The 16,217-nt window shown below is 39.0% G+C and overlaps 1 protein-coding gene across 2 annotated transcripts in view; it reads left to right on the forward strand.

Annotated features, from left to right (window-relative positions):
- PKIB (cAMP-dependent protein kinase inhibitor beta) overlaps positions 1–16,217 on the forward strand; it is a 102,738-nt gene that overhangs the window by 84,501 nt on the left and 2,020 nt on the right. For both annotated transcript variants that reach the window (XM_034990483.1, XM_034990484.1), the window contains one exon: positions 12,544–12,720. In XM_034990483.1, the coding sequence (XP_034846374.1) occupies positions 12,552–12,720 (169 nt within the window). In that variant the 5' untranslated portion in view covers positions 12,544–12,551. The remainder of the gene's footprint in view (positions 1–12,543; positions 12,721–16,217) is intronic.

The following is a 16,217-nucleotide window of genomic DNA, read 5'->3' on the forward strand; positions in this document are numbered from 1 at the left end:
ATTTTTCATTTATACCACTTACATGGATATATCATATGTTGACTTCTGTTTTTACATTCCCTTTAATATGCATGTATTTCGTCTATACAATTAGGTCACATACTTTTTCAGAGTAAAGACCATGCATTATACTTTTTTTTGTGTGTCCCCACTCTGGTAATTACAGTGTTTGGTCTTATTTCTCTAGAATCTTGTCCTGAATGAGGATGCTCAATAACAGTTGGCTGAATGAAGGCTGAGTCTCTGTTCAACAAATATTTGGTGAGATGTAATAGAAGGAGCAATGTATGAGGTGTAAGATGAAATGGTTTCTGAGCTTGCTTCTGCCATTCGCTAGCTCCATTGCTTAGCCAAATCATTTCATTTTTATGATCCTCAGTTTTCTCACCTTTAAAATGAAGATAGTAATGACCACCCTACAGTACAGAATCACATGGACTGAATTTCACTAAAGTGATTTAAAATGGTATGTGTTCAACCCATGTTTACACCTTTCTCCACATAATGAAAATCTTCATCATAGATAATTTAGAAAGCACAAAGTTCTGACAATAGAAATCATGTATAATAACACCACTCAAAAGAACTACTGTTAAAATTTTGGATATTTCCCTTATCATGCTTTTCTGAGCATCTGTTTTGAAAATTATTATATATACTGGCTTTGAGTTTTTTTATTATGCCTGTTGAATATATTTTAGATACCATTTTTCATGAAGATTCATTTTTTTCTAATGAACTTATATAATATTAAAGAAACATAGTAACAGACTGTATTATTTTTATAAAAGGCTTTTGTAAAAAGTTAGATGCATCCATATAAATAATTCCATTTCTATTAACTTAATTGTAGACAAACATAAATACACATAATTTGAAGAATAAAAATATTTCAATGGTAGGACTTTTCTTTCTGAAGTTACTTGCTATTTGGTTGGGAATTTTTTTTTTTTTTGCCTATATGACCCAGAAAATCCTCAAAACAACTTTAAAATTTTTGCTACTGTGATTTTGATTGAATTTTTTGCTTAATGAAACACTAAAATGATTTCTTCTTCTGCAAAGAAAAATAAAATACTGAAGAGAACTTAGGAAACAAATCAGAGCTTGAAAAGCCTCAATCATTTCCTCATTTTTCTCAGTTGGAAGAAAAAAAAAATGAAAATTAAATCTATTCAAAAAGAGACTAAAAGACATCCTGAAGAATTTTTTTTACTTTGATCAAATAGGAGAAAAAGACATTACTGGAACTTTTAAAGTTGTGTACATTTTTAAAAGCATCTTACCTATAAATCAACTTTATTCAATTTAATTAAGGAAAGGTTTGTGAATGATTTCAGTCCTCAGTCATGTTTTTCATGTTTAAGCTTTTGGCTCTGTCTATTTTACATAGTTGGTATAAGCCCTGAAATGTTGGCTTGCTAGAAAATTTTCTTTTTTCAAACTTTCATTAAAAATTCAGAATTGTGTTGGCCTGAAAACAATTATATTTTAAAAGATATGATCAAATGATTTATAAAAGATATGACAAAATGATATTATATAAATATAATCTAACTTCAAAATACAGACATGTAAGATGTTTGTGTGCATCTGTGTATGTGAACACTGAAAAAATTCTGGTAGGATATGCACCAGAATTATAATAGTACTATCACTGGATAATGGGTAAAAGGAAATTTCCTTTTTTTTCTTCCAGAAGAATTGTCATTTTTTTTCCAACAATGAGCATGTATTATTTTCATATGCAAAAAGAAAAGAATTCATTTTGAAAGAGAGATGTGGAAGGATAATTGTTTCATTCAGTAAACAAACTCTATCAGAGTACCTACTGAGTGAGTGCCAGGCATGACTTAGTGCTATGGATACATCAGTGAAAAACCTATAAAAACCTGTGCCTACAAAAACCTATGCCTTTGTGGAGCTTACATTGTAGTAGAGGGAGATAGTAAACAGCAGTGCAATCATAGTAAGTTATAATACGTGTTATAGCTACTAAGTGCTAAGGGAGAGTAGAGCAAGTTAAGGGAGGTTAGGAGCGACCGGGAGAAGACATTGTTTTAAACGGGGTGAGGAGCCTTACTGAGGAGGCAGAATTCTCTCACGAATTTTGTGATCCTTCTTTCCTCACCATATAATGTCGTTATGCTATTACTCAGATTAAGAATTGTTTTTCAGGTTTCATGAAGAAATAGAGAATTCCAATCCCATTTTAGCTAGTAATGAAACACTCAAACATGGTTTGTTGCTGAAAGTATACAAATGGTTTACCCTTAGGGAGAAACCATGATGAATGGTGTAAGGGAGATGCGGTCTTCTATGACAGGTGGCTTATCTGGAAGAGATGTTGCAGAAAGGTAGCCAACTTGGAGGGGTTTTGGGGTGCAGAATGTAAATTTTTTATGTTCTTGTTTTCCTCCTAAACACCAAATTTCTGGAAATATCTCTGTGTTAATCTTTTCTTGTCTTTGTAACTTACAATGTCAGAGGCTGTCTCTAGAGCCAAAGGAAAAGCCTTCTTTAACAGGATAATCAATGTTTATAATGATAATCTATTATAGTGCCTATAAATTAATATGATTGATTTCTAAACAAATTTCATTTGTGTGGTCATTAACCAAGCACATTTATATCCATTAGTTTGTTGGGTTCCAAGGTAGTAAATAGATAATATTAATTCTACTTTTGATAAATGTGGAAACTTAGAGAAGTTAAATGTCTTGTTGAAAGTTGCAAGTTTAGGGGCACCTGGGTGGTTCAGTTGTTAAGCGTCTGCCTTCAGCTCAGGTCATGATCCCAGGGTCCTGGGATCGAGCCCCGAGCCCCGCGTTGGGCTCCCTGCTCAGCGGGAAGCCTGCTTCTCCCTCTCTCACTCCCCCTGCTTGTGTACCCTCTCTCACTGTGTCTCTCTCTGTCAAATAAATAAATAAAATTAAAAAAAAAAGGAAAGAAAGTTGCTAGTTTATTAGAAGGCAATGCAAGATTCTGCTACATGCTCACTTTTAGGTGACCAAACTTTCCATTGCTCCATTTGGACTGCTTAATAAATATGAGGACTAATTTAAGGGCAGTCATTCCAAGGATGTATTAAGGTAGTTCAGTAATGCTGTCTTTGCTCAAAGCTCTGCTCTGAAATATTGAAATAGAATTCTTCTGAATATATGCAAATCTAAATTACTTAAGGAAGCTTTGAAGAAAACCTGAAGTCATTTCAGTACAAAGAAATGGGTGATCAATTGGGATAGTTTTTAATTAAAAACTGTTCACTATAAAATATAACATTATATTTTACATGTAGCATTATTCTTCCATTATATTATATAGGAGTATAAATTGGGTTGCACTGATGAAATCACAAAAATATTTTGAGAGGTGGAATACAAATGTAGCTTCCTAAAGTAATGGCTTTGATGAATACGGTACACATTTATATATATAAATTTGTGTACGTTAGTAAAAATAGTTCTTTTGTATCACTGCATTTTTCCTTTTGAAGGTAGATGAGCATATATAAGTTATAAAAGTTTTCTGAAATAAAAGCAGGCAGTTTAAAGTGTCCAAGCTTAAGCTATTGCTTTAGATTACCTTTATACTGGAATAGTAATTATAGGACTATTTTTTGTCATAGATGTATCACTCTCAATGATAATCTTAGGCAAAGAAAATAAGCCCAGAGGCTAAAGGCTCTATTTTTTCCCCTTGTTGAGAATGAAAATGGTGAAAGAGAATTAGTTGAATGAGTTAAAACTATAGGATCTGGGCTATTTAAAGTGTTAGAGGACTTCATATTTGCACAAGGGAAAGCTGATAGAATTGTGTGTTAACTGACTTTAGGTAGGGCAGTCTGTTCACAGTTTAATGTTTATGAATCCCTTCCAAAGACCTGATGTCTGAAGAGTGTAACTGTTCAGATCCTTGGGTGAGGGTGATTCCATAAGAGTTTTTGCATTAACTTCTGCTCTGCATATGACAATTGATGTTACCCATGCCTCCAAGGCATTGTATTTGCCACTAGCCTACATCCTGCCCTACTTTATTGGTAATGTCATAAAATTCATTTTAATATTTGATTAACTGAACATCAGTCTTTATTGAGAATATTAATAATTAAAAGCCCCTTCACTAGCTATGTTTGCCTGCCCATAATTTATAGATATCAGCTATTAATTCAATATTTATTTATTGAATTTATTGGGCAACTATGTGCCAGCCCGTGTACTATTTAGAGGGATACAAAGTCATTTCTACCATGACCACGTTGGTCAGATTAGCTTCCCTTTTTCTCCTTCCTACTGATGTCATCAAAAGTCACTTGACATTTTAAAACCACCGTCTCATTAAAAAAAGGAACTGACTTCTTAGGACTTGCATTGACACCCCCTGCACAGACAGGTTGTGTTCACTCTGGCATGGAAATGGTGCAAGCAAACCATGGGATCCTCAAAATTATTTCATTTTTGTGAAAATTCAGTTCTTGGGCTTTTGTGAGCTTGGAGAGTCTTTGTGCCTTTTTTGAAAGCTAAGAACACTTTGTGTCCGAAAATGGTTGGAAAGGCAAAGATGAGAAGTGAATGATCTGAGAGCAGTCTCTCTCTGGAATTTGCTCGCTCTTTCCCTGGGACCCCCCTCTGCAGCTCTGCCCCATCTTCTCTTTTGGAACTAACCACTCCTTCCTCTGTGCATGTCGGGGAGCTGCCTGGCATGCAGCCTTTCCAGGTCTCCAGTTGAGGCAGGAGAAGTCTTTACTTACTGTGGTAAATAGCACAGTGCTTTACACACAGTCGGTGTTAAATAAATACTTTTTGAATTGAATCCACATACTTCCTTAAGTAGGCTCCAGAACCTTAATAAAATAAGAAAACAATGATATTTGAGTCCCTTGAGTAGAAAGGAAAATGTGAGGAATATGTGAGAATGAAGGCGTACAGGTAGGGTTTGAGGTAAAGTGGGGGCAAAAAAAATGAGAATGGTTCCTTCTAATTCAAGCTAAGTGCTCTCAATTCTGATCACTCAGAAAGATAGAAATAAAAAGGTGGGAAGTAAAAGGCCCAAACTATGTCAGATGTAAAATAAGAGGGATACTCTGCAACAACTTAAAACCATTTAGAATTACGTTCATCTAAAGGAGAACTGAAAATATCACTGTGTGTGCTGGATACCACCCATCATGCATAATGCCCGCGCACACGTATGTGCTGCTAAAATAACGTACTAATAATTAGGGAAATCTGTTTTGGAGAGGAGCAGGGGGAGTCATGATAATGGCAGAAAGAATACTGTCTGAACTTAGAAAACACACAAACAAACACAAACTGGCTGTGTCACGTTAATGCATCACTGGTGTCTGGGTCTGTATCTCTTACTATTTTGGGAAGCTGCAAGGGGTAGGGGTTGGCCTGTGGCAAACTAACTCCCCACAATCCTTTATGGAGGACGTGTTTTGGGTAAGTTTTTCTAGCAGGAAAAGAAAAAGTAGGATGTCAAGTTAAATGTGACCCCTACACTCAAGGAGATTACATGCTTAGTGAATTCGATGTTCTTATCTTTATCCACATCAGTCCATATTGTTATTCTAAGTGACCCTATCTTAGTATAAGAATGTTATTGTGCCAGAAAGGTTTTCATATTTGCTCACTACTTTATCTGGAAGATTATAGGAAAATCAATTTGTTATATTTAGAATTTTTAGGTTTAAGTTGTCAAAAATTCTGGTGGTAAAAATAGCTTTCATGTGCCTACCAATATATGTTGAAGGGTCTGTTTAAATCATTATCAGGCAAGAATTTAAGCATGAAAAATAATATGTGTGTCAACAGACAAGAGGTAGAATTTCCTCTGGCTTGTACTTGAGGCACAGAAACTCCATATGTGGAGGAATTACCAAAAAAAAAAAAAAGGAAGATCTCTAAGTTAAAAAAAATAGTTTTTATATAGGTATACATTTCATGTAAACTCTGTTTAGCCTAAAATGGTCTTGGTACTTAGGTGAATAGCTGTGTTAGGATTCCCATTTTTAGAGGTGGACACTTTATTTCCAAAGAACAGGATTTGAGGACAAGAAAGCTACTGAAAAGATCAAAGTGTGTTTGATCTCACCAGACTGTGGATTCCTCTTTGTAGCTTGTGGGCCTAGCACAGGGCCTGGCACTTAATAATTTAGTAGGAGCTTGATAAATGTCGACTGGATGAATAAATGATCATCTGTTTTTGTTGGTCCACATTAAGAGGCAATTATTATAGTTCTCTCACCTTGTTTGGAAGAAGTTTTTGCACTCCAGAACAGAAAATCTTGCAAAATACGAGCTGTAGGCAGAGAACTGAAGAAATCTAGCATAAGGTATTAAGGTGCTGAAAGCGGGAGAGAGACAGATGAGGAATTTATCAACTGAGACCAGTCCATGTCTTGCTCTATCTCATCCTCTCTTTCTTTTGACCAGGAAAAGCACTAATTTTCCAAAATATATGTTCTTCTTTGTTACTTTAAGTGTTTTTTTTTTTTCAGATAGCCTGACTCATACCCCTAGAGAACTAATTTAGCGGGTAAGAAGTGTATTTCAAGTCTTACATGCAGAATGAGTTTCACTGTGGGGGATGAAGTGAGTGATATGGATCCAGAGATTAGAGAGAAGGTAATCACCTTCTTGCTGTCTTGGCTTCAAGTAAGGAAACTTGAGAAAAGAATGAGTGTGAGCTAAGAGGGTGGGCCATCTCCACTGGGAGAGAAAGAAGTTGCAAAAACTTTTGTTTCTGATTATACTTAAAATGTACTAACACACTCCTTTCTTAGCAGGCTCTTTTGAGCCCACTGGGAGCTGACTAGTGATTTTATATATAAATACACATGTGTACATACATATGTAAAGTACATATATATTACATATATATATGTCTTCCTCCAGGTCTCCATTTAGCTTGAACATCTTTGTCCTCTTCAGTTGTGCTGATGTTGCATTTTCGATATTGCATCGCTGCAAATGCCAGCATGTGTGTATATGTGACTGGGGGACGGGCTTTGGTTAAGGCACCCTGAAAATGGTGCCTTCATCTCTTTCAAAAGAGATGAAAATTACATCACCTTGCTGGGGGCATGCGAGGACATCTGTGAAATCCCCAAACGTCCAAATGGTTTCAGCTCCTGTAATCACCCGCAGTTGACAAAGCAGAACTCACCCAGATTCCCCACCTAATTCTGTAGAAGAAGAGGAAGAGTTGCTAGTGAGTCAGCTGCCTTGGTTAGCAAACATAAACCTAACTAGCTTTTTAAGCCCAGAAAATTAAAAGAACTTGGATGTTAATCTCTCTTCTGTATTTATTTATTAGTACTATTTCCTCCTCTTTCTGTGGGTTTATATATTTTTTAAATGTCACAAAGCATTTGAAGAGAGCAGTTCTCTCTCTCTATAATGTTGACCAAGAAAGGATTCACTGAAAATTAAAGCGGATAGACATTTATTTGGGCAACTGGAATTGCAGTTAGGGAAACACAGATTCAGGTAGACACCCATATTGTGTTCCAAGGAAGATAAAGGCGGGTGGGGGGGGGGGGGCAGGCAGAGTTATAAAGGTGGAAGGTTAGGAGTGTAGTTTTCAGGTCCTCTGTGTGAGAAAGAGGGATTGAAGTTGGGTTAACTGGGATTGGTTGTGTATGCAAACGAAGGATTGAAGCTTGTTAAACCAAATTGGCTCCTTTAGAAGCGAAGACCATGGGTGATCCAGTTGCCACGGTGAGGAGGAAGTTAAGTCCAGGCTGAGGGCTTGCGGCTGGCTTAAAAGTTCAAAAAGTTCATAGTTTCTCTGTTGAGGATGTGCATAAATTCCTCTTCCCTCATGGCCTCCCAACCCTATTTTAAAGGAGACTCTTTTAGCTAGACTTGGTTGCTCCATTTTGATCTTCTTTTACTATGTATATAATCATCCCTCTAAAAAAAAAAATCAGACATATGCAATCAATGTTGCAGAAGATAATAACGACAGGCATGTAAGATGACTCTTTGGACAGGGAGAAGCTTACACTTAAAGATACGCTATTTTTGGCTAAATTGTCAAAGTGTGACTTTTAGAGACTCTCTGTGCTGGAATATCTGTGTATTCTTAGTTTTGCCAGGTGAATGTCTTTCAGTACTTTTTTTTTTTTTAAAGATTTTATTTATTTATCTGAGAGAGAGAATGAGATAGAGAGAGAGAGCATGAGAGGGGGGAGGGTCAGAGGGAGCCCGATATGGGACTCGATCCCGGGACTCCAGGATCATGACCTGAGCCCAAGGCAGTCGCTTAACCAACTGAGCCACCCAGGTGCCCCGTGTCTTTCAGTACTTTTAAATTACAATGATAATACATGCTCATTATTACAAGTTAACATACATAAAGAAGTACCACCAAATGGTTAATATTCTCCTTGTTCTCTCTTATATTTTCAGCTAGCATTTTTTATTCTTCTTACAAAGTTGAGATCATATTATATTCATTACTTCCCCTCCCCCACAGTGTATTACTTTTAAAATTTGCTTTATTTTACAATGTGTCATGGACACATTTCTGTAGGTAGATCTAACTGGATTTTTTTTTTAAAGATTTTATTTATTTATTTGACAGAGAGATAGAGAGACAGCACAAGTAGGCAGAGTGGCAGGCAGAGGGAGAGGGAGAAGCAGGCTTCCCGCTGAGCAGGGAGCCCGATGCGGGGCTCTATCCCAGGACCCTGGGATCATGACCTGAGCCACAGGCAGCCGCTTAGCCGACTGAGCCACCCAGGCGCCCCAGATCTAACTGGATTTAGGACATTCTTTATAGTAGCTGTATAATGTTCCATAATATAATATATATAGTTTATTCGACCATTCTTCCCTCACAGACTTCCAGATTATTTCTAATGCTGCAATAAATCTCCTTGCCAGAGAATGAAAAGAGCCCATTTGAGAATCACCCTGTGGGTTCCAGTGTTCCTACCCCCCAGTGAGCTCTAAGCCACTGACACCTTCTGCCAGGAAGATGAGATGACTTTTCACAGTAGAGAACTCCCTCTCGCCACAGCCCTGGAGGGCCGGGCTGGGTGAACTGCTGTTTTGCGGAGGAGCTTGGCATCCTGGCCACTCAGCACGGCAGGCTCTGAAAGGAAGATGGTCCTGGGAAGGAAGAGAGAGAGCTTGGAAATGACCAAGTAAAGCTCCCAAGTAAAGCAGCCTGTTTGGCTTGGCCTCCCTTCACATCCAGTTCTGTTTCTGATCTTAAAATGGTAGTTAACGAGTATAACTTTGACAGACTTTTTGAGAGTTTTGTGATGATCTTGCTTTCTAACACTAATTGACAAAAAAGGGTTCATTTAGAAAGCCTATGTCTGAAATAATAATGTAAAGGCAAAAGCAAAAACTTCCAAAATAGCAGCCAACAGCAAAGAAGCCTTGAAATAAACTTGGAGACCAGAATTTCTTCTTCCATGTTGACCGCCTACTCTACAGGCCACCTTTTGGAAGTTCCCTTTCAATAATATACAAATTCTAATTCAATACTTCTTTTAACATAGAGCATCTTACTGAAGAAGTTTACTCACACCTTTAACATAAAATATATAGCATTTAAATATTCTAAATAGCATATCTTAATATTTTTATATGTATCATTATCTTCAATTTTAAGATTTTGGATATCAGGCCAGGAATAATCAAGGTATTCATAGAACTGGTCCTCCAATCTTAGTATAGTTAATTTATTTGCGTGACATAGGAAGATGCTCCACAGAAATAAACACTTGATCATGCCCATGGCTTCTGATGCGCTGTTAACTGGCTGAGGACAGAGTAGAAGCCTGCAAATGGGATCTTTTTCCAAACTTGGTGTCAGTCACATCTCACAAGCTATAGAGAAGAGATCTCTAATTAACATTCATGTATCATGGGGCTGGGGGCACAAGGAGGAGGCTCACAAGATAACCAAACATTTAAGCCAGAAAAGAACACCTGTGAAATGGTAGGGAACCTCTTCCTCTCTTCCTCTCTCCCTCACAAACACACACACATACATAACATACATATATATATATAATTTTCCCTATTTAAAAAGTAATGCAGGGCAGAGTTGAAAATAACGATTGTATGTCTGTCTATACATATCACAGGGATTTGGGAAGATAATTTTTTTGGTAATCCACATCATCGTGCCTTAAGAGTGAACTGAAACTGGATTTGCTTGCTTGTCTGCTACATGAGCAGCTGTGTGACTAAATAAATCATTTAAACTCCCTGAGCCCTGGTCTCCATATCCATCTAGTGGGGGTTATTCCTTACTACCTCATAAGATTATTGGGAGGTTTAAAGTGAGATAATAGATATGAAAATGTTCATGTTGTATTGAATAAATTTAGTTTCCCTCTTAGGAAGCTTCCTCTTCCAGTAGGAAGATGTTTCTTGGTAGGATTAAAGGGATACATAGAGGGGCGGTGGAGTAAATAAAACTTTGTGAGATGTGAACGATGATGCCAGTAAACAAACATATAGTTTTAGAGTTAATGAGGAGTTTCTATATCCTCTACCTCATTAGTTCTTCCCAAGAATACTGTGAATCAGTCAGGCTAGTATTTTTATACCCCTTACACAGGGAGGAACTGTGACTCAGAGAAATTAAATGAATTAGCCAGTATCACCTACAAGCCTGTAATGCGGTGAAGTTCTTTTTGTCTTAACAGTCTGGTGCCCTTTAGATTACTCTACGCGGTCCGTCAATGCCAGACAGTTGGCAAATACTAAACAGTGAGAAGTCTAATTGATTCCAAAGTTGTGTCTGAAAATCTAGCCTCGTTCTCAAATTTTTCACGATTCCTGCAAAGATGAGCCTATTTGGGGAAGGAGCCTCGCCTACTCCTGGACTCCCGAGGCCCACGCTAAGCTCAGCGTGCCGTTCCTTGGGTCCGCTGAACCAAAGGAGTTGTGTTTCGAATACGAAACGCACTGTGTTTTGTGACTGTTTCACTTTATTTTTATCATTTCCTGAATTGAAGTTAACCGATTGGAAAGGGCCCCCTTCCAACAACAGTGAAATGGGTAGGTCAAGACTCACATATTTCTGCCCTCCAGTACCACAATTGATTGCCTCCATCCCTTGGTTGATACTCAGCACATTCTGTGGTATGATGTTATCTGTCCTCGCATGTATACCTTCTTTCTCCCCTTTGAGAGTAAAAGTCCCCTAAAAACGGAGAGTCTATTATTCCTTTGTACTCTCAGTTGCCCAGCTGAGGGCCTAGGACTTAATAGGTTCTCAATAAATGTTTGCTGCCACCAGGGCTTTTGAGATCCTACTCAGCTTTGACTTCTTAGGGAAGATTCATTAGAAAACATCATATGAAAGAGGGTTAGTTTTAGAACAAACAGTATCGGCTGCCTCCCTGCCTCCCTGTACGGTAAATGATTTCCTGAGAATTCTTTCGTAGAGACAATTACTAGGACGATAAAGAATGCTTTGGGGGCGCCTGGGTGGCTCAGATGGTTAGGCGTCTGCCTTCGGCTCGGGTCATGATCCTGGGGTCCTGGGATCGAGCCCCGTGTCGGGCTCCTGGCTCAGCTGGGAGTCTGCTTCTCCCTCTCCCTCTGCCTCTCCCACTGCTCATGCTCTCTCTCTCTCTCTCTGTATCTCTGTGTCTCAAATGAATAAATAAAATCTTAAAGAAAAAAAAAAAAAGAATGCTTTGAAAAGCGCTAGGAATTATCAGGTCCACTTAAAGGCAAGAAGAGGCGGGCGCCTGGGTGGCTCAGTTGGTTAAGCGACTGCCTTTGGCTCAGGTCATGATCCTGGAGTCCTGGACCGAGTCCTGCATTGGGCTCCCTGCTCGGCAGGGAGTCTGCTTCTCCCTCTGACCCTCCTCCCTCTTGTGCTCTCTGTCTCTCATTCTCTCTCTCTCAAATAAATAAATAAATAAATAAAAATCTTTAAATAAATAAATAAATAAATAAATAAATAAATAAAGAAGAAGAGGCAATACAGGTTCTACTCTCCTAAACACGAACATGAGGCTGTTGAAAATTAGGTCTGAGGCCCAAGCAGACTGCGATACGCAGCTGTCACTGGGGCAAAACACCTCTGAGATGAAGTTGAATTTCTAAGGAGTAAGAGCCAAGTGTGTTTCGTGTGGGCCCTACAAATTATAGTGATTTGGTTTCAGCCTGAACAAGCACCACAAACAGATCCTGGCAGGCAGGGTCCCTACAGGAGGGGCCGAACAAGTCAGTTTTCATTTCCTTCCAAGCCCTCGTTCGGCTGATCCATCCACAGAAAAATAGAACAAAAGGCAAGAGATTACTGCACCCTAAAGCATCCAAGTGGCTTATTCAGCTCAGGGGTTATTTATAGCAAGCTGGCTCACACTGAACACTGCTGAGAATGTGCAAATGGAAGCTTCAGGACTGTAACAGTAGACAGAGACGCAAGGTGTGATCAGTGATTCCATTCTCAAGCCTGTTGTGGTTCTGATCTGGCCACGCCTTTCACCGCCACCGTGAACATTTACCTCAAAATAGGCTCATCCTCTTCTTCATGTGCACGTTCTATTTGCAGATGTTGTTATGAGGACAGATCCATCAGAAATGACTGATGTGGAGTCTGTGGTCAATAATTTTGCATCTTCGGCCAGGACCGGCCGCCGGAATGCTGTGCCAGACATCCAGGGCTCAGCCGGGACAGGTGGGCCCTCAGAGTTGCCCCTCAAACTGGAGGCCCTCTCCATGAAGGAAGGTAACGCACAAATTCTCTTCGAATTATCAGCCCTCTCTTCTTAATCAATCCTTGCCTCTGGAACAGTCTCAGTTTTAACTAGTTATAAGTGCTCTTTTTTCTTACGTGTTGACTAAGATCTCTCAATTTTTGTTGAAGGCTAAGTACATTTTTTTTAGGCTTTCTGAAAGTGAACAGCTTCATCTTTTTCTCTCCCAATGTGTATGTGCAAGCTGAACATTTATGTATTTGGTGGACATGTAGAGTCACTCATAGTGCTCATTATTGGGAATAAAATGTGAACAAATATAATCCCTTCCCTCAATAAACTTAAAAATTTATCGAGAAACACTCAGAAATAGAATAGTTTTCCCCCTGTCATCCATTAGCAAACCACTTTGGAAGCCTGGGCTTCACTATAGTATTCTATAAGCCCTTCTATTTCTCATATCTAAAAAGCAGTTTATTATCAGTTGAAGATGAGATCTGTAAGGTGAGTATTTGTATAAAAGGTAACCATTCTTCAGTGGAAAAAGTTGAATTAAGGACAAAGGGGAGCTGTCAAACCAATGAAGGAAAACTTGGGTTTGTCTCCCCATTGCTTACATACAGTTCATCTAGCTTCCGGAGTTTGGTCTTCTGGAAATAAATATAATCATACTGTCAGTAAATTTTTAAAGAAGTCTTTTTATTTAAAAAACATTCATGAAGGTTAAAGAAAATTTCAGTTCCAAGTCATTACTAAGATACCTGTGCCTTGTGCCCCATTTTAGATGTCAAGGTAGACTTCAGTATGTGTGTAGAAATTTATTCCTGCTGCCAAGGAGGCAAGAGGCTAGCAGCTTCTACACATCCACCCTATTCATGCAAGTCCCAGAAGAAGGCTCTTGGTCCTCTGCTTCAGGACATTATTTGTTACCTGATAAAGTTACAAATGTTCCTGGTTTGATCCCTATGAAATAAGTATATCTTTGTTTGGCCAGGGACACCTCACTTGTTCCCAGTGGTCATTGCATTTCTCATATGAGACACTACAAATAATAGCAAAAAAGTACATATGTACATACAAACTATTTGTTTTTTAAAGATTTTATTTATTTATTTGAGAGAGAGAGAGAGTGAGAGAGCACAAGATGGGGGAGTGGGAGAGGGAGAAGCAGACTCCCCGCTGAGCAGAGAGCCCGATGCGGGACTCGATCCCGGGACTCTAGGATCATGACCTGAGCCGAAGGCAGTCGCTTAACCGACTGAGCCACCCAGGCGCCCCCATACAAACTATTATAAGATGGGAAAAGGGAAAGAAAGAAAATAAATAAAAATGTGTGTAATGGTTTTGGCCTTTTAAGTTTGAAAATGGAATATGGTTATCAGAACATGATATTGCTGTTGAAGGGCCATCCTCAACCAGAGAGGTGGAGAAGCTAAGTTACTTATTAGCCTGACAGGCCTAATTAAAGTTTACATGCCCCAAACACACACACACACACACACACACAAAACCTTAATGCTTGTTGACATTACCTAAATGAAAAGAAAAAATACATGGTAGGAGAATTAGTAGTCTTCACCATTTTATTTTGGTCACTAGAGACCATTATCTGAAAGAATATTGTTACTATTTTTATATCGTTAAATAACAAAAATCCAACTAAGTAAATTTGAAGATATAATTGACTTTATTAAGGGATTCATGAATCAGGCAACATCCTATCTAACAAGTTAGAGGGGAGCCCTGAGGAGTTGTACAAAATGAAGGGTTTTTATGAGAAGGAGGGTGAGCCAAGGAATTTACTAGCAAAAGAAAAAGGATTGTTCCAAGCAAGTTCACATTCCCTTAGAGGGAAGGGCAAAGGGATTATTAGATGGATTATTAAGTGGTTTTTAGGTAGTTTCCCTCAGATCTGTCCTCTTTGGTTTTTGTTGTCGTTGTTTTTGATAAATATTTTTAGGCGGGAAGAACTCTAGGATCTCAAATGCCTTGCGTCCTGCATGAAATTAACCTGCCTGAAATTTGCCTGGTTCATACTCTGTTTTAATCTATGTCTTATAAATTAATAACCATGATAGGGAGGACAATGATGCCTGGTAACATATCAGCAAGAAATGACAGAGGGTGGCAGCGGTAAATGTCACAAAGCGCCTTTTCTTAACTCCCTCTGTCACTATTTGATCCATCGTTCAGTTTAGTGCCCACTAGGTGCTAAGCACCATTCTAAAAACCGTAGTGTAGTGGTGAATCAGACAAAGTCTTGCTGTCATGGATCTTCTATCTCCAATGGGAGAGTTAAATTATAAACAAGTAAATATATGTCAACAGTGATATGTTCTATCAGAGAATTAAATAGGATGTTGTGGTAGAGTTACAGCGTGACTCTAGACCGAGAAATTAGGGCAACCCTTCCTGAGACCTGAATGACGATGGTGTGTTTTCAGTGGCAGCTGAAGAAAGCAGGAGGCACACGAAGATCAGAGGTAAACATGGTCTTTGCAGAAGGAGCAGCTAGTAAAAAGCTCTTAGAAAGGACGTGCCTCCAAATCCTTTGTCTCTCTTTCTCTGATCCTCACCACACCACCCCTCTATTTCAAGATCACAAATGACATTGTCTCTGATGAAATCAGTGGTCCATTCTTAGTCTCCACCCTACGTGATCTCTTGGCAGTTGTGTCTTTGTGGATCATGCCCCTTCCCCTCAACACTGTTCTTCCCTGGGCTTCCTGAACACTCCACTCTCCTGGTTTTCTTCCTGCTTCACTCGCTGTTCCTTCCCCTGCTGTTGTTTCTTAATGTCCCCTATCTCTTAATGAATTAGATGGTACCAGAACTGTCTTTTGACTTCTTCTCTATCAACATTCCCTCCTCTTGAGATATCATCCAATTTCACTGGGATAATATAATCTTCCTGATCACTCACAAATTTGTTATCTCTAGCCAGAAGCTCCTCTGGCTTCACACTCATAAATCCATCTGCCTACTTGACCTCTCTGCTTGGCTATCTTACAGGAATCTCAAACTTAATGGGTAATAGGGAGAACTCCAGATATTCTTCCTGACACCTGCTCTTCCTGCCTCTTCTCCATCTTGGTGAATGGCAGTTTCACACTTCCAGTGGCTAGAGCCAAAACTTGGAGTCATCCTTGTCTTCCCCTCTTTCTCTCATCTTTACATCTAATCTATCAGCAAAAATTGTCAGCTCTGCTTTCCCATTTGTCCAGATAGCTGCCATTTTTCACCTAAAAGATCTGGTCTCTTGGTATCTCCCTGACTCCATTTTCCAATCTTTTTTCTCCCTTCTGTCCCCCTTGCAGTTCCTTCCTGCACATTGACACCTTTGACCTTGCTGTTCCCTCTGCTTGGGATGCTCTCTCCCTGCTCCCAGCATAGCTCACCCCGCCCCTTCTCAGGGCTTCACTCGCATGCCCCTTCTCCCCAGCAAATCCTATCTAAAACCACAACCTCCAGGCCCCAAGACTTCTTGACAACTCCTATTCTTTTATTTCCTCCATAGCACATAGGACTC

This window comes from Mirounga leonina, unplaced genomic scaffold (genome assembly GCF_011800145.1).
Source record: "Mirounga leonina isolate KUSES-001 unplaced genomic scaffold, KU_Mleo_1.0 Mir_53, whole genome shotgun sequence".
NCBI classification, from domain to species: Eukaryota; Metazoa; Chordata; class Mammalia; order Carnivora; family Phocidae; genus Mirounga; species Mirounga leonina.